Source organism: Syngnathus acus, chromosome 17, assembly GCF_901709675.1.
Source record: "Syngnathus acus chromosome 17, fSynAcu1.2, whole genome shotgun sequence".
NCBI lineage: Eukaryota > Metazoa > Chordata > Actinopteri > Syngnathiformes > Syngnathidae > Syngnathus > Syngnathus acus.
In genome coordinates this window covers 6,682,291-6,698,635 of record NC_051102.1, presented here as the reverse complement: position 1 = coordinate 6,698,635, position 16,345 = coordinate 6,682,291, and the positions used below count along the sequence as shown (strand labels likewise).

Genomic DNA, 16,345 nt, shown 5'->3' with positions numbered 1-16,345 from the left:
GATCAGCCTTCGTAGATGCTACCTGTTGCCTGTTCACCTTTGTTCTTTTGTTTTACTCTTCTATTGCTGCTGTTTTCTTTCATTTATTTATTTATTTCCTTACTAAAGACTCAGTGTTGGCTCCAATGATAAATTTGTCCATAACCTATTTTATTCGCTTAAGATGTTTGACTTGCAAAAGATTGTGTGTGTGTGTGTGTGTGCATGTGTGTGTGTGTATTGCTGTGACAGCTGACAATGCAGCACTGGAATTAAAGTTCAGCTTGTGCTGGGAAACACACCCCCACACACACACAAGCCACAAAGCCAGCAGGTCCATTAAGCAGTGGGCATATGTTTCTGCGTTCATAAGGTTTTGTCAGACAGAGCAGCACATCAACACACACACGTGCAGATGGCTTTTCTTCTCTCTGGGTCATTTCTCTTGAGGATATTTATGATTTCTACCACAGGTAAGAGCACGTTTGCTGTGAATGTGCTTCGATTTCCTCAGTCTGTGCTGTGTGTGTTTGTGAGCAGCGTTCGCCCTCAACCTCGAAGGAGAACTTTTCAAGGACTTAATGAAAGGCTACAACAAGAAAGTGCGGCCCGTCGAGAACAGCGGCGATGTGACTCAGGTGACCGTCAAGATGACCCTTACCAACCTCATCTCCCTGGTGAGGAAACTTTTGAATGGGATCTTGATGGGCATAGCGACAGATGAATGATAAATAATTCTCTTTTCAGAATGAAAAGGAGGAGGCCCTGATGACTAGCGTTTGGATCGAAATGGTAATCTGCATCAGATTGACTTTGAAAACTACTTACAAGCTTTTTTGAGATTGGAGCGCTGTATATCGACTCAATTCACACAAAAAATTGTAAAAACAGTGGTGCGACACTTGTAGACAATGTCACAATACTCAGAGGCATATATTATTCATCCTCAGCAAAAAACTCTTCTTCATTTGTGTCTGCATGACTGTATTATACTGACCTCTAGTGGTCAAGACAGGCACACCCGAAGAAGCAGCACAACAAATTGAATTGAAGCATGATCTCAAGTTTCTTTTCTCCTCGTAGCAATGGTGCGACTACAGACTCCGATGGGACCAGCCACCTCGATCCGCTTTATACAAGAACATCACATGGGAGCTCCGCGTCCCCTCCAAGATGATCTGGCTCCCTGATGTCATCCTGGAGAACAAGTCAGACATTCGAGCAAATCTCTCGTAAGCATGTTAAGTGTCCATATGAACATTTCCCTAAACATATGTGCAGTGTGGATGGCCAATTTGAAGTGGCGCTGTATTGCAACGCGTTGGTGTCTCCTAACGGCTGCGTGTACTGGTTGCCTCCCGCCATCTACCGCAGCGCCTGTGCCATCACTGTCAACTATTTCCCCTTCGACTGGCAGAACTGCACAATGGTCTTCCGGTGGGTATGATGATTGATTACTGGTGTTTGAATTATTTTCTCTCACTAATAAAATTGTACATGCTATAGGCTACATTAATAATGGCAAAAGTTTTGAAGTGATCCATCTTGGTCTCATGTTTTTAATATCACAAAAAGACAAGCATATGTGAACATACAGATTTTTTTTTTTTATACATTTGTGAGTTATTATGCCGACCATATTATTGTGAAATTGATATACCGTATTTTCCGCACTATAAGGCGCACCTAAAAACCTCCAATTTTCTCAAAAGCCGACAGTGCACCTTATAATCAGGTGCGCCTTATATATGGACCAATATTGGGCCACTACAGCAGGCGTGTCCAAAGTCCGGCCCGCGGGCCAAATGTATATATCTTATATATGGACAAAGTTTTAAAATGGGCCATTCATTGAAGGTGCGCCTTATAATCCGTTGCGTCTTATATATGGACAAAGTTTTAAAATGGAATTGAAGGTGCGCCTTATAATCCGGTGCACCTTATAGTGCGGAAAATATGGTACTGGAAGAAATCTACATGAGATAAATTATAAAATCTACATGGTGTGTCTGGACTACAAAAATACTGTAATTGTGTATTATTTGTCTGTTTCTGAAGCAAAACACAAAGAAAAAACTTAGAGAAAAAAAAACTATTCTAGACATATGACTCCAGTTTTCTAGAATCCTGGCTCCAAGCAGCATGTTCCCACGTCAGCTTGTCTTTGTGCTGAAATAGACCTTGCCATGTCCAAACCCGAGACAAAAGTACCATTCAAAGTCGCTTTTCATGTTGCTGTCCTGTGAAAGGAAATAAATGTTTGTTTTCCATTGTGCTGGCAGACCATATCTCTTGTCTTTGTGTGCAGCTCCCAGACCTACAGCGCCAATGAGATTGAACTTGTTCTAAAAAAGGAGGACAACCAAACTCTGGAGTGGGTTGACATTGACCCTGAGGCTTTCACGGGTACGACGCACATATCACGAATCGCCACACTACATGCTGTCGTTCACGTTTTTAAGTCCACATTCACTTCTCATTGCCGTGACAACGTGGTCAGCAAAGAACAGCTTGGTAGAGCCTCAGTGTGACACCCCAAAAAAAATACACTGAATGAATAAATAAATAAATAAATAAATAAATAAACAATGATTTTCAATTTCTAAAAATGATTTTTGGCCCATTTGACTTTCCCTAGAAAATGGAGAATGGGCCATCAAACACAGGCCAGCAAAGAAGGTGATTAACAGCCAGTTTACCAAAGACGACCTGGAATACCAAGAGTTGGTCTTCTTCCTCATCATCCAGAGAAAGCCCCTCTTCTACATCATTAATATCATCGCACCCTGCGTGCTCTTTTCCTCTCTCTGCCTGCTTGTTTACTACCTACCCGCCAAAGGTGTTTCTTTTTCGTCAATGTTCAGATTCCAAAGTTGACACACAAGCTTAGCATTGCTTCTTTTGCAGCCGGTGGCCAGAAGTGCACCATGTCCATTGCCACTCTTCTGGGCCAGACCGTGTTCCTCTTCCTCATTGCTCGAAAGGTTCCAGAGACGTCCAAGGCGGTTCCTCTTATTGGAAAGTAAGTAGCTGAGAGATTTTTTCTTTTTTCCGCTCTACAATGACTTTCTTCCACCGTAGGTATCTGATGTTTGTGATGTCGGTGACCACCGTTGTGGTGATGAACTGCGTGGTGGTTCTCAATGTTTCGCTGAGAACACCAAGCACTCACCTGATGTCAGACCAAGTGAGAAAGGTAAGCTCCTTAAATTATTGACTCCGATAAAGCACATTTCGCTTTCTTTGTTGGAGGGTAGCAAAGAAAGGATGGACCCTTCATGGATTCAGATCACTCTCTTTCAGATCTTTCTGAACGTTCTGCCTCGGCTATTGAGGATGCAAATGCAGCCCTGGACACCCGATCACGACGCCTCCGCTGAACCCGACAAAGGTGACGGCGGAGTCGACGAAAGGAACAAAGTAGATCCGGCCCCGTGTCGGCGCCGCAGCTCCATGACGCTAATCAACAAGGCGGAGGACTATATCCTGAGAACAGCTCGGACCGAACTCATGTTTGCCCGACTCAAAGAGAGAAATGGACTGATGAAGTCAGTCCTCGAAACATTGGGTAAGTATGGAGGATAGGCCTCATTATGGAGGGCGATGATATTCAGGTTTGCTGTGTATTTACTAGAAAAAGGCCCAGACGAGGGAACCGCCGAGCGACTCGGTCTCAGTTTGGCTAAAGCTGCCCCGGAACTCAAACAGTGCGTGGCTTCGTGTAAACGCATCGCTGAGACGACAAAGCAACAAAACACCTATCAAAACGTAAACGACTCACAATCTTTGTTGTAGTTTGCCGAGTAATGATTTCGTTGTTCCTCTCAGGAGAATGAAGAGTGGATTCGGGTCGCCCGGGTTATGGACCGGGTCTGCTTCATTGTCATGGCTTTGCTTTTTTTTGTCGGCACCATCGCCATCTTCCTGTTGGGTCACTTCAACCAGCCGCCTTCTTCGCCCTTCCCGGGGGATCCAAAGAAGTACCTTCCCATGACAGAAAATCTTACACATCTACCTGATACCAGGCCAGTAGAAGACCTGCTGGGTTGAAGCAGATCACCTCATGTCTATTCTTTCAGGATTCAAACTGATCCTTCAGTTTTAGTCAGTACAAACCAAGGTTAACTGTTTTTTTTTTCTGGTGATGAAAAGCTCCATGGTTGTAATCCAGGAACCCTGTTTTATGTTTTACATGACATTTTATGACAAACAAAATGTTCCTTAAAAATTTGGAAAAAAATTGCATTCTGTTTTCTATCGTTGATTTTATTTTTAGACGTTCTTCTCATTATATTTGTATCATGCTACATACACTGCCTGGTTTGATTTGTGCCAACTTTATTTTCGGTGTCCAACCTGCCACCTTGGGTACGACCAACAAACACAGACTTAGAGCCCCCCCCCCTCCAGGACTTCAATTACACGGCCGAATGCTGCCTTTAGGCCCCAACAAAAGGCAGATCCGGCCGGTTGTCAGGGCAACAGAGGCGGGTGAGAAGCTCTCTAGACACACAGTCACTAAGCCAAACATTACTACGTGAATATTGGCACACAGAGCGAACAAACCCAACCCGCTCTTCACATCATGGACACACACACTTTGGTTCAGCTCACTCTTACATTCAATGTCTGAACAAGGATGGGGGCCTGACCACTGAAGGTAAGCAAAGAACTTTTAAAAACTATTTTACGACACCACTTTTAATGATCACGTCACAGTTTAATGTCTGGATCTAGAATTTACAATGTCATAAACATCCTTAACGAGTGTTGTAATGTCAACAAAGTGATCTCGGGCCTTAGCGAAACAATGAAGATGAACTCGACGGGTTTTTGTGATTCTTTACGGGATTTTGATTTCGATACGTGCGATTCTTCTTAGGTCTCGCTACCATGTCCACCGTGACGAATCAACCTCTTCCCTACGGCCAACTGGAACGAGAGAATCACATCCGCGTGATTTTCCGAGCCTTCCAGAATAAATGCAGTCCTGTGTGCGAGTGCCACCCTCACCCACACGGATGCAAAGCTCTCCAAATGTCAGCCGAGCAGGTCCCGGGTGCGCCGAGGAGCGAGGATGGCGCGGGAGGCTCCTCCAACTCTTTGAGCGTGCTGGATGATGTCAGTCAGTTTCATATCACTGCCAGACCGCAACTTGAGGGTGAGTGCTGTCTTCTTGGAGCAAACGTATGTTTGTAGATCAGCTCCCAAGTGATTTGCTTCTACTTGTAGGACCGCAGTGTGTTCCTCAGAGGATCTACAGCATTGCCACGGGAGCCAGCAGGTCCCAGTTGTTTGTGGCGGTGGAAGGTACTATTGCGCAATCTGACCTACATTATTGTTTAAAAGTTTGGGCTCAGTTACAACATTTCCTTTGCTTTTAAATGTCATTAAATGTTTTCTTTATAAATGTAAATCAATTTAAATGTACATTTTTTGAGTTATTTTCATGAACTATATCTCCATGTGCTTTTCAGCATCTCCTTCCTGTTTCCTTCCTTGTTTTCAGAGAGTTCATGCGTGTGCCTTCAGTGTTGTGGTCCAGCTCGATCCTGCTCCTTGCAGGGCTTCGACCAGCAGGGCCACCAGGTTTTCTACTTGGACAGACCTCTCAGGATGGATGCCTGCTGCCTTGGCTGTTGCCTGATGGAAATAAGCGCCTACACGGGCCAGAAGCAGCTCATCGGCACCGTGTGCCAAAGGTCGGCCACACCCGAGCCACTATAGCACAAATTATCTTTTGCATTAAAAAGAATGAAGATTATTAAGAGTATTTTTATTTCTTTGAATGGGTAATGAGGAACATCTACTGTGATTAGATTTTAGCCACGACGACACCTGCGGCCTTTTTCTTTCACACGTAGGAACGAAGCCTTTTGTGCTCATTGTGAGACACTTATCTCAACTTTCCCAGACTGCACGTGTCACGTGCTTGTTTTTTCCACTCCCAGAGCAAGAAATAGCACAGAGAGGTCTAAAGAAGCACTAAGCAGCTGTTTTGCTCGGAGCCGCAATTGACAGCACCCGAGCAGCGTGAGCGGGAAGGAATGCCGCATCCTTCCTAATGGGGAAAGCTCACTAATGGCAACACCGAAATAATCCGTTTGTCCCACGCGAGACCTAACCACTAGAGTCGAGTGCACAAATAATTTGTAGCATAAGAATAGCAACAAAGAACAACAACAAAGAAAATCAGACATAAATGCACCGATGCTCTTGGGCGCCCCCTATTGGTCGGGGCCCAGAGGATACGTGAGAATAACACCGGCTAGCTTTGGATGTCAATTTTAGAGTTTTCCAGAAGCAACGCCGGATGTCTAATTGAGACAAAGCTGGCGAAGGTTTGGATGATCTACTTGGTATGAAAATTCCCTCCGTTGTGCCGTAATAAAAGCCTGTCCCAGTTTGAACTCCTGTGACAGCGAGCAAACAATTTTGGTGCTGCGGAATCATGACAGCTGAAAATGGGAGCAATCAAGCATCAAGGCCGGCTTGGCGGTTGCCAGGTTGCTCACTGCAGGAGAGATTCTGTCGTTCCAGTGGTGGGAGAGAGAGAGGTCCTGGCCAGAAAGGGCCGAAACACTATCACAAGTAATAAGTGTGTGTTTGTGGTCCTGTTTTGCCAGGTGGAGCATGTTCACGCCTCTTTTCGAAGTCAAAGACTCCCACGGAACGTGTGCCGTCCGAATTCAAGGCCCATGCTGCCCAATTCGCTGCTTGTCAAATCAGCAATTTCAGGTAGTGCTCACCTACCAGAAACACCTATTTTCACCAAAAAGCCACATCTATTGTTTTTTTAGATTGTCTCCAATATTGGTGAGGACATCGGTACCATATGGAAGAAATGGCCCGGCTTTCACCAAGAGCATAACATGGACCATGAATATTTTGGGATGGACGGTAAGGAGATTTGATGAATGTACACGTGCGTTTTAGATTAATGACAATTTATGAATTTATTGAAATGTTTCAGTGCCACTTGAGATGGATTCACAAACTAAACTGTTGCTACTGGCAGCCACATTCTTACTGGTAAGGGACGGTCATTTGGCTCAATTTCCTTGATTGGCTATGCGGAACATTAACGGTCATTTAACTAATTACAAATGAAAAGAAATTTCCGAACTGGTTTCAGAACGGAATTAGGTTTCATCAAACCCGAAAGGGTCACTAATGCTGCTGTTGTCTTTCTCTTTTTGCAGAATTACATGTTTTTTGAGATGAGCTGAAGGACGATAACTTACAGGTAAAATGTTCAAATTCATTTGACTGAACTAGATATTATTATAACAATCACTTCCATTTTTAACAACTTTGACATTCTTTATTCTTAGTTTTATTTTGCCGAGGCCATGGAAAACATCTTCTGGACTGCTATGAGGAAATTCTAGTCAAATTTTATTTATGATATATAAATTTCATTTTTTACAATACTCTTCTCTGTGGTGTTAAACATACATATTTTCAATTTACAGTGAATTTAAAAGCATTGAAGTATTCAAGGCAGACGCTTTATTAGCAGCAGCTGCATATTTATTGCTTTTCATCCATTTAACGTACATCCAACTTGCATCTTCCCCAATCGTCACCACCAAACAAAGGTGGCGTTACAGTTTTCCCAATAGAAAAATTGGAAAAAAGAAAACTTCAGTGGATTCATCACACTCATGGATATAAAATGATAAAAGCAGAAAATGTCCGTATTGTAAATGCTTGACGGCATTAAAGCACAGCCCATTTCCTTGGACTAGTTGAGAACAGCGTAGCAGTCCATTCGTAAGATTCCGAGTATGTGTAAGTGTGCCTTTTCCTCTCTTTTTGGAATTCTACTTCCAGGTCAGAGAAGGAGAATCCTGGCTGATTCAATCTTCAGCAATCTGTCTTTACAGATAAATGATAACAGTAGAAAGTCAAGTTGGACAGAAGAATTGCAGTTAAAACACAGCACAGTATTACAAGAACTTCGACCACAAACCCTGTTTGAGTCCCGAGAGCGGTCGAGGAAGTCATGTGACGTGAACAATTAGAAAAGGGTTGATGAATTCAGCCAAGAACACTTTTTGTCAACAGCTTTTGAGCAAATAGCCGAACAACAGTCCGCTAAACTTCAACTTGCTAGAAAAAAAGATTTGAAAAAAAAAAAACCAGTCTGAGACATCCGTTGTTTCTCTCTTCTGTTCAAAGGGCTTTCTGGTCGCACCCAAGCGGAGCCAAAGAAGGAGTGCTCTTTCCCGTCATTTGTTGCCGGCCTTCGCTCGGTCAATCCACGCAGCGGGTTTCCTCCTCCCCACCCGGACACATGATCCGCCCTCTCCATCCACCACAGCGACGTGATATAAAAACACACCTGCAAACAAGGAAGCCACAAGCGTGCTTACATTGCTGGATTACAAAATCTGACAAAACGGTTGCCAACCTTGTAGAGGTGTGAGGTGGCAGGAGGGCTAACGTCCGCCGCTAGCATTCACCAGACCATGGAAGTCTTCCCATGCTCTGCAATGGAGCAACAGATCATTCCAGATTCCCACCAATTGACCTCAACACAAACAGCCACGGACTACAAATTTCTCGACCTCCGTAAAAATTGATTTTGCATGATGTAAAAACAAAACACGAGGTGCTGATTGTAGTGTACGACTAACTTACATGAATGAAATTCCTTGAGGTGATTACAAATATTTCAGCAAGTTCTACAATGTGTGCATGCATGCGTGGGTGCGGTAGAAGTCATAGAAAGTGATGCGAGACATACATACTTAATGCTGTCCGTGTGTGTCTTGTAGTCCATGATGGTGTTGGGGGGCAAGTTGAGGACCCGTCGGAGCGTATCTCTGATGCGGGACGTGGTGGATCGGTCGCTAGCTGTTTTGTTCCAGATGGAGATGATGTCCTCCTGGAAGGAGTTAGTACCAACCAAGGCATCCATGTCAAAAATATTGCTTTTATCTACATTGTGTTATGTTCTGGGTATATACCTGAAAGCGGACCGACACGACGGCGCCGCAGATTTCCTCGCCAACCATGAACTGCTCACCCAGAATAGCCAGGATCAGGTTTTCCCAGCAGCGGGACGCCAGGCCTTTCCGCAAACGGATGATCCACTTGCCGCCCATCTTGTTGGCATCATCCTCCCACATGGGTTTGATGCCTTCTTTGAAGAGATGGAAGTCACTGTGGCCCGTTAGGTCTCCTGGTCGAATCATGTGACTGTAAAAACGCCAGAACTGCTCCACCTTGGGGAAAATCAGCAAGATGACGAAATTCATCAATATGGGCCACCCCTGGTCCAGCTGTTTTGATGAGAACCTACATACCGAGGCAAAGCTACCAATCTGTCTAATGTTCTGCTCGTAGCTCTGAGTGCTAGCCGGTCTCCCCGGGTTCCTTCTGGAGTACCAAAATGTGTAATTATACTGAAGAGGGTGCTCACCCGCCCCTGGAATCACCGTCTATGACAAAAAAAATGAAGATGACGGTAATGTGGTTGTAAACAGAGTTTGTCACCGGCCCTGCACAAGACGCTGCAAACGTACCTTCTTCCTTATAACGTTCTGGTCCTTGTTATCGTCTTCAATTCTTTCCTTCTCACCGTCTTTCGGTGAGCCTTGGTCCTGTTCGTGGTCACCGCTGTCATCATCTTTCAAACTGAAGTTGAAGGAAAGACACATAATACTTGTTTTCATCCTTCATGACCCTTCACCCTAACCCCACTGCACAGTGCTGTGTAAAGATTCTATAGTCAGATCTTTTTAAGAAGTCTTCCCGCTGGTTCTACAGGCACACCCAGGCATGCATGTATGTATCTTCACTCTATAATTTCTGCAAAAAGCCAGAGGACCACACGTCTTGCATGTCTACTATATGTATTGACACTTAAAGCTTTTACTCAGTGTAAACTTCCTGAAATGACATGGTACAAATCAGTATGAGTGGAAAATATCCGCATAAATAAATATGTACACCTCTTTAAACTTCCCCATCGTCATTTTGACAGCTACCCGTGCGTTGCTTCAGGCCGCAATGGGCGATTCCGCATCCTTTCGCCAGCCATTCAACAACTACCACACCGGGGATTTGCGGCCTAAGCCTTCCTCTTGAGCTAAGCTAAAGCTAACAACATATGAATATCCCCGGGGTAATATGACATATGGTAACTTTTAGTGTCACAACATCTTTTGTACAGCAATGTGGCACGATACCTCGCGCGGGTTTATTGGTGGTTGCCATTGAACGCAAAAGCATGCTTTTCCCCAGACACGCCTCTCATTTTCCAAGCAACACTCATCTAAGTTGCTTTCAAGCTCCGAGTGGGAACTTCCACGACTGCAGACGATACACACATTGCCTTATGTACTCACGCATCAAATTTGTTGTTCATTATGTTCCTAATGGGAGTCTCGTAGGGCGACTGTAGTGAATTCCGCAGGAAGGGTGACGCGCACGGTGCGTGGACGTGGACGCGCACGGCGTATCGCCGTGGGCTTCGTTGGTCGTTATGGCGCAAGTTGGGATTTAAATGCCAATATCAATCATTTTCAACGATTGTATTGTTACAATGCTTGGAGCGACATCAGATTTAGTTATGAATGAGTTTAATTCCGAATTTACTCGTACAGATTTTGAAATATTTCTGCTGAAATGAACTGAAATATTTTTAGTGCGTCCCATCCCCCCCAAAGAACTACATTTATTGTTTTTAATGAATAAAGAACATCTCTCTTTTTCGTAAAACAATACTAAGCACTCGTCTTCATGCGTCGGACATCATGTGTGCCTTTAAGGGGCGTGGCATAAAAGCCAGCAGCTCGTGAAGTGTGAAATTTGGTGTGAACGCAGCATCATAATGAAAGCATCATAAAATATTTTCTTATTTTCATATCAATCACAGTCAATGGAGTTCACGCATGCCAGCGCGTCTGAAAGCAGAGCGCCTCTCCGCCGGATATAAAGTGAGTAAACACCAATCAGCTTCGGGAACGTATCACGTGACATACCACGCAACGTAATGGCGGGCCATTTGTTTGCTGAAAAGAGAACAAAATGAAGGAAACGACCATCGTGGCCATATGTGCTGATCCCGAGCTGTACAATACTTCTAAAACGGGAGCAGGCTTGGAGGACTTTGAGTGAGGACCTTGGCCTACCTGGTATGTTTTTAATTCCATGTATACATAGCAGGTGGGCAATCATTGCTAGCATCACACTTGCGCAACTTCATAAACTTTTTCTTTTTCACATGGACTTTAAAATGAGAAGTACAACACAACTCTCCTTTTATTCTTTAACTTGGCACTGTCTCCCAGTGAGTCAATCATCAGAAGGACAGATATGGTGGATGAGCAAGAGGCAAACCGGCTGCCAAAGGCGCACAGCCTCAACACAAAACCAATTGGCACCCTCATCACACGGGCCGACCTCCTCTGATGTGCCGCAGCTCTTGTTTCATCCCTCACATCTCGCTGCTCGTCATCTGCTCTCGCCGCCACTTCGGGGGGCTCTGTTTGGGTCAGAGCGGTGGTCCGAGGGGGGACGGAAAAGGGAGCTGGAGGTTGTGGATGGCTTCAGACATCACATCCTGCTGTATGGATGTTGCTGACAGTGTGAACGTCCAGAAAGCATTTCATTGCTGTCGTGGGGGGGGGGATTGGTAGACAACCCTGGCTTGGTATGGCACGGTTATGTCGCGGTGCAATTTGGTTGGCTCAGTGGTGGCAGAGCAACCCCTCACCCCTTGCCCGCAGCGCTTCTGTGAGGACCTTCATGAGAGGAGCCTTTGTTCAGGTCCGGCGGGCGCATCACTGACTGAATGAGCAACAGCAGTGGCGGCTTTCTTCAATGGCGGCTGTTTGTTTACACCAGCCAGTCCCGTCATAGTTCATTAGCAGCCCAGCCCACCGACAACCTCTGATGTCCTAATGGCCAATGAGTGCCTTGCTGCCCATCGGTCCAGAGATTCAGCTTTTGGGGATGAAGGGAAGCTCCCATCCCACAACTCACACATTCTCACTAAGTCATGTGCAACACACACACACACACACACACAAGTCTCTGTGGGGAGGGCAGAGGGGGAGTCCTTTCATCATCCGGCCGACGTCAGTGAAGCGGCAAAGACGGCTAGCTTTGCATCACAGCGATGTGAGACACCTGCATAACAAGGACACAAGCGTTAGTCATTACTGCCATCTTCTGTCCATACACAAAAACACTGAAACGACTAGTTAGTTATGCTTCAAATTGGTTTGCCAAAGATGGAATCGTTTACTAACCTCCTGAATGGCTCTTCCCAGCTTCTCCTGGCTTTTCACAACTCTCCTGCAGGACACACACACACACAGGATCACTTATACGAATACAGTGATGACTCAAAATATGTATTTCTCAATTCATTTACTGAAATGAATGGAAAAGCCAACCGTAATGTGAAAAAAAAACAGACCATGGTATTTGACTACAGTGTACTAATTAATTGTTGCAAAGCTAACCTGTGGATTCTCCTTGCAAGGCTGATGGTGAAGTCTGCGGCGCAGTTCGGCTGGTATGTGGATGGCACGACGAGGTAAACTCCAAGTGGAAGAGCGCAGGACAAGCTGACATCCTGAGTGTAGCAGTGGGGAACACAACTGGCGACGGGGTCCTCACTGGGGATGGAATGATTTTGCTCCCCGGCTGGTATCTGCATCAGGCAAGTAAGTCATCCAAGTCAGACTTCAATGTTATTTGAAATGCTTGAATGAAGCATCACCTTATAAATATGGAAGCCGATGGGGAGCAGATCAGCGTCGGCACGGTTCTGGCGCAGGTTCACCTTCACGTTGAGGCCCGGCAAAATTGGCTCGTCACAAACGGTAAATGGGAAGCGAGGATTGTGGACGTGGGACGGGAAGTTCCTGCTTCCTCCGGCGGACCTTCCCTCCACCCACGAGCCCCGGAAGTGATTGGTCTCCCACTCTCCGTTTGTAATTGATGGCAGGAGAGGTGCTGGGTTCTTCAGGGCACTAATGGAGGACATGTGGAAAATTCAGATTATCACACTGATTTGTCATTTTCACCAGAGTGAGGCCACTTACTATCTCAAAATATTGCTAATATGGTTAAAAAAAAAAAGAAAAAATCCAAAGAAGCTCCGGAACTTAAAAACGGTAGAGTACGTAAAATCCAAGCCAGGAATTAGCATTTTAGCATTAGCGCTGTGCTTACCTGACAGATGAGGTAGAGGAGGAGAAGACCCTGATGAGGAAGCGGGCCTCCGCTCCTGGTCGGTAGGTGCTGGGGATCACAAGGTAGTGTCCGAGCTCCAGTAGCCCGTGGAGCACCACCTCCCTCTGGTGGGCGTGGCAGTGAGTAGAAGCACATGGCGCTTTGTTCAAAGTACGGCTCAGATTCAAACGTTTCTTCTCCACCTGACGAAAGTACAAAGTGTTGACACAAACTACACACACACATGGCTTAAAAACATGTAACGGCACAAACCTTCCACATGTGTAACGCAATGGCCTGGCAGTGCTGGCGCCTCACGTCGTCTTCCGTGTTTGCAAAGTGTCTTGGCTTCCCGTGCTGCAGCAGAGATACGATAACCTCGCCTTTTTCGCACATCTTGAGCCAGAACTTTGGGTTAGTGCCGTAGATGCTGCTGTTTCGACTTCCACCGGATGAGAGGCCCTTTACCCAGCGTCCGGCCAGGTGATGGCGGTGAGGCAGAAGGTTTCCTGTTTGAGACGTCATTGAGAAGGTCCACAAAAAAAACCAAATAGGGACTATTGTACTGAACAAGACAATTACCAGTGTAGATACTTTGCAGGTGCCCTTCCTCAGTGATGGGGTAGCCTACTGTGACATCATCAAACTGGGAGAAAAATTCAGTCTCATCCAGCCAGAATTCACCCTGAGCCGCCCTGGCTTGAATGTCCAAAGCATCGACTGAATCCAGCAAATGCCATCCCGAACCGCTGCAAAGGGAGAGGAGAACTGAGCAAAAACAGAGCATGCATAAAAGTTTTAAAAAAATCACTGAGTATATTGGATTGTCAGACAAAAAACATTCCAGGATCTTGTTAACTAATCATCTTCTGTCTACTCACTGCATCATCTAAATGACTATCTAACCTCACCCCTCTGTCCAGGCTCCGCCCCAGCAGCACCTCCCCCATGGGTTTCTGATCCTGAACAGTCGCACCGGGCTTCCTGCTAGCGTCTTCACATCCAGCCACTCCACCACAGCCATGGCATGGTGCTGACCCAGCTCGTTGCCTCCTAACAGAAAGTGACATGATGATGTCATGAAAATGTTAAAGGTGAACAAAACACACCACCTGGGATGCTTTGGGTGGAGCAACTGAGTGCACAAGTGGCTCTCAGTGGATAGATGAGGTCCAGTTTCAGCCTTTTCTTCATGGCCTGGTTGTGGTTCTTCTCTGATGTGTGCTGCTCCTCCTCTGAACCAAAGCGAGACCAGCTCCAACACTCTGCAAGACCTCCGGTTAAGTCCACCAAGGCCTCAGACACCTGCCCGGCCCACAGTCGCTCGTATGAGCCGCGATGTCTTAAAAACAAGGAGAACTCCATTTAGTCTAAAATAATAATCCCGGGAAGTACAATCTGGCTACTTACTTGGCATATGCTTTTTCCAGCAGAGCCACCCAGAAGGCAGAGGGGGCGTGGCAGTGTGAGAAGCAGAGAGCCGAATCGACACAAGGCAGGCGGTCATCGATGGTCACCTCTGTCCAGTGTCCCAACTCCCAAAAGTGAAAGTAAAAAGAGCCTCTGTAGTTGCTGTCACTCCACAAGGGCTGGTGCGGAGGAAATACCTACAAAAAGGTAAGATATTGAAATAATAATCTAGCACAGAAAGGTTGATTATTGTCATGGTTGGGCATTGTTTCCTGTACCCTGTCCAGAAGATGTTTGTTCTTGAGCAGCACCGAGCATGCGCACAGAAACCAACAATCTCCCAACAAGCCTTGCTTGGCATGCCTCAGATGGATGTTGTGAGGAAATAAAACCGGTGATCGGCAGATCTCCTGAAAATGGGGGAAAAAAATGGTGCAACAGATCAAAAACTGATTCTATTTTTAGTAACTTAGCAAGATGGTTCGAGTCCTGCATCCAGGTGCATTTCAATCAATTAGAAAACTGCACTGTGGAAAATGTATTAGTTCATTTTCAAAAGTGAAATTTATATTCCAACTTTAACACTGACAGGGAACTGCGTCTGACCTGTGGGCGGAGCCAAGTGATTTGGCCCTGGAGTCTGGAGATGGGCGTGGAGCTGTCACAAAACAGGGACGACTCATCAGAGGGAAACTCCAGGTCCTCGAAGAGAACACACTCTCTAATTTTCCCTGCCTTCATGGCCCCAACCTGCTGTATGGTGAGTCCTTTCAGTCAGATGTTACCGTCATCAAGGCTATTCCCCTTTGAAAGTAAAAAAAAAGCTAAGTCGTAAACCAAGGGCCGTTGCACATCGTCTCCAACCATTTTAATTAGTAGGAAAATGTTACTCGTTTCTCTCATAGCCAAAGGCACCAAAAAGAAACCGTGTCGTTTTCACTTTCACCTGCTCCAAGCATCTTTTCCCTCGTCGTCATATCATAACAGCTAACATGCGTTAGCCTGCACGCTGGAGATGATATATCATGTCCACACAAATTCATGATGTTATTGTCATTTACGAGATTGTAGCCCAAAGTGTCTTGCCGTGTCACATCACCGGATGTCAACAAAAAGTGTCAAAATAAGATCACTTCCGGTCGGACAGTTCATTCGAGGAGTGGATCCTTCCTGAGTTCAAAACTGCTGCCCCCTACTGTTAGAACGGTGTATGATATGTTAATATCAATATTAACATAACATACAGTATTTGCATTAATAAATAAAATAATGTTCGTCAATAGCTGCTAGAAAATACACCTATATGCTTTAAATCCGGGAGATGGAAGTTTTTAGGCTGGTAAAGGACTCAACGCAGCGCTAAATAATCTCTTGTAGCTGACAAATAATTCTCCGATAAGGTCATGGGTGGGAAATATCTTGCTTCTTCAAATTTGTTCCATCATTGACGTTATTGCTTCCTAGAATATAATATGGTAGACGGTACCATAAAAAATCTTAAATTGAGCTATCTCGTGATTTTCATTGCACTTGTGTAAGAAAGTAAACACTAGGTGGCGGTAGAGGCAAACAAGTGACGTCGTTCTGTGAAAATGTGCACGTGTATTCTTTTTCTGTTTTTAAAATGGAGCTACGTTTTGCTTTCATCATCCACAACCTGATGTGAGAACTTGAAAAGGTTTCATGCTAATTTGAAATAAGTCAAACCATGCCAGCCTCCTCATAGTTCCAAGCCTTCCTGCTGCCACCGCCATCAAAG

The 16,345-nt window shown here is 45.3% G+C and overlaps 5 protein-coding genes across 11 annotated transcripts in view; 3 read left to right on the top strand and 2 right to left on the bottom strand.

Annotated features, from left to right (window-relative positions):
- The first annotated feature begins 310 nt into the window (after positions 1–310).
- chrng (cholinergic receptor, nicotinic, gamma) lies at positions 311–4,300 on the top strand. 2 transcript variants are annotated; one of them, XM_037276825.1, is made up of 12 exons: positions 311–452; positions 520–656; positions 727–771; positions 1,063–1,187; positions 1,261–1,416; positions 2,288–2,385; positions 2,618–2,818; positions 2,887–3,001; positions 3,061–3,175; positions 3,283–3,547; positions 3,614–3,747; positions 3,808–4,300. In XM_037276825.1, the coding sequence occupies exons 1-12, from the start codon at positions 395–397 to the stop codon at positions 4,027–4,029; spliced, it is 1,671 nt and encodes a 556-aa protein (XP_037132720.1). In that variant the 5' UTR covers positions 311–394; the 3' UTR covers positions 4,030–4,300. The 2 variants fall into 2 exon arrangements, with proteins under 2 accessions (XP_037132720.1, XP_037132721.1); XM_037276826.1 differs by having other exon boundaries at positions 1,063–1,211; positions 1,354–1,416.
- Positions 4,301–4,377: 77 nt separating this feature from the next.
- LOC119137496 (phospholipid scramblase 2) lies at positions 4,378–7,309 on the top strand. Its single transcript, XM_037276831.1, has 8 exons — positions 4,378–4,639; positions 4,862–5,140; positions 5,212–5,289; positions 5,489–5,681; positions 6,606–6,717; positions 6,780–6,879; positions 6,953–7,011; positions 7,182–7,309. The coding sequence occupies exons 2-8, from the start codon at positions 4,873–4,875 to the stop codon at positions 7,206–7,208; spliced, it is 837 nt and encodes a 278-aa protein (XP_037132726.1). The 5' UTR covers positions 4,378–4,639; positions 4,862–4,872; the 3' UTR covers positions 7,209–7,309.
- A 177-nt stretch (positions 7,310–7,486) lies between these two features.
- Positions 7,487–10,472, bottom strand: eif4e2 (eukaryotic translation initiation factor 4E family member 2). Of its 5 annotated transcripts, none has more exons than XM_037276835.1 (7): positions 10,338–10,472; positions 9,513–9,624; positions 9,294–9,428; positions 8,955–9,212; positions 8,732–8,872; positions 8,396–8,472; positions 7,487–8,326 (listed from the first exon to the last, which is right to left on the bottom strand). In XM_037276835.1, exons 1-6 carry the CDS (start codon positions 10,355–10,357, stop codon positions 8,437–8,439), a joined length of 702 nt encoding a protein of 233 aa, XP_037132730.1. In that variant the 5' UTR covers positions 10,358–10,472; the 3' UTR covers positions 7,487–8,326; positions 8,396–8,436. The 5 variants fall into 5 exon arrangements, with proteins under 5 accessions (XP_037132730.1, XP_037132729.1, XP_037132728.1 ...); XM_037276834.1 differs by having other exon boundaries at positions 8,736–8,872; XM_037276833.1 differs by lacking the exon at positions 10,338–10,472 and having other exon boundaries at positions 8,736–8,872; positions 9,513–9,647.
- Positions 10,473–11,129: 657 nt separating this feature from the next.
- Positions 11,130–15,868, bottom strand: capn10 (calpain 10). The gene is made up of 13 exons (XM_037276824.1): positions 15,533–15,868; positions 15,193–15,390; positions 14,865–14,996; positions 14,587–14,783; positions 14,289–14,518; positions 14,088–14,229; positions 13,759–13,925; positions 13,450–13,685; positions 13,177–13,379; positions 12,722–12,974; positions 12,462–12,652; positions 12,246–12,291; positions 11,130–12,123 (listed from the first exon to the last, which is right to left on the bottom strand). The coding sequence occupies exons 2-13, from the start codon at positions 15,325–15,327 to the stop codon at positions 12,094–12,096; spliced, it is 1,962 nt and encodes a 653-aa protein (XP_037132719.1). The 5' UTR covers positions 15,328–15,390; positions 15,533–15,868; the 3' UTR covers positions 11,130–12,093.
- camsap2b (calmodulin regulated spectrin-associated protein family, member 2b) overlaps positions 15,225–16,345 on the top strand; it is a 39,996-nt gene continuing 38,875 nt past the window's right edge. For both annotated transcript variants that reach the window (XM_037276822.1, XM_037276821.1), the window contains exon 1: positions 15,225–15,346. The gene's annotated coding sequence lies outside the window, so the exon portion shown is untranslated. The remainder of the gene's footprint in view (positions 15,347–16,345) is intronic.

Bases quoted from the DNA above. Each gene is read 5' to 3' on its own strand.
- chrng (XM_037276825.1), top strand. From the start codon at position 395: ATGGCTTTTCTTCTCTCTGGGTCATTTCTCTTGAGGATATTTATGATT. The intron at 657-726 runs GTGAGGAAACTT...TTCTCTTTTCAG, and splicing joins TTACCAACCTCATCTCCCTG to AATGAAAAGGAGGAGGCCCT. The intron at 3,176-3,282 runs GTAAGCTCCTTA...ACTCTCTTTCAG, and splicing joins TGTCAGACCAAGTGAGAAAG to ATCTTTCTGAACGTTCTGCC.
- LOC119137496 (XM_037276831.1), top strand. From the start codon at position 4,873: ATGTCCACCGTGACGAATCAACCTCTTCCCTACGGCCAACTGGAACGA. The intron at 6,718-6,779 runs GTAGTGCTCACC...TTGTTTTTTTAG, and splicing joins TGTCAAATCAGCAATTTCAG to ATTGTCTCCAATATTGGTGA. The intron at 6,880-6,952 runs GTAAGGAGATTT...GAAATGTTTCAG, and splicing joins TGAATATTTTGGGATGGACG to TGCCACTTGAGATGGATTCA.
- eif4e2 (XM_037276832.1), bottom strand. From the start codon at position 10,357: ATGAACAACAAATTTGATGC. The intron at 9,625-10,337 runs GTGAGTACATAA...CTTCAACTTCAG, and splicing joins ATGAACAACAAATTTGATGC to TTTGAAAGATGATGACAGCG. The intron at 8,873-8,954 runs GTATATACCCAG...AACTCCTTCCAG, and splicing joins TCGTGTCGGTCCGCTTTCAG to GAGGACATCATCTCCATCTG.
- capn10 (XM_037276824.1), bottom strand. From the start codon at position 15,327: ATGAAGGCAGGGAAAATTAGAGAGTGTGTTCTCTTCGAGGACCTGGAG. The intron at 14,230-14,288 runs GTGGTGTGTTTT...ACTTTCTGTTAG, and splicing joins CTCCACCCAAAGCATCCCAG to GAGGCAACGAGCTGGGTCAG. The intron at 12,975-13,176 runs GTAAGCACAGCG...GTCCTCCATTAG, and splicing joins TCCTCTACCTCATCTGTCAG to TGCCCTGAAGAACCCAGCAC.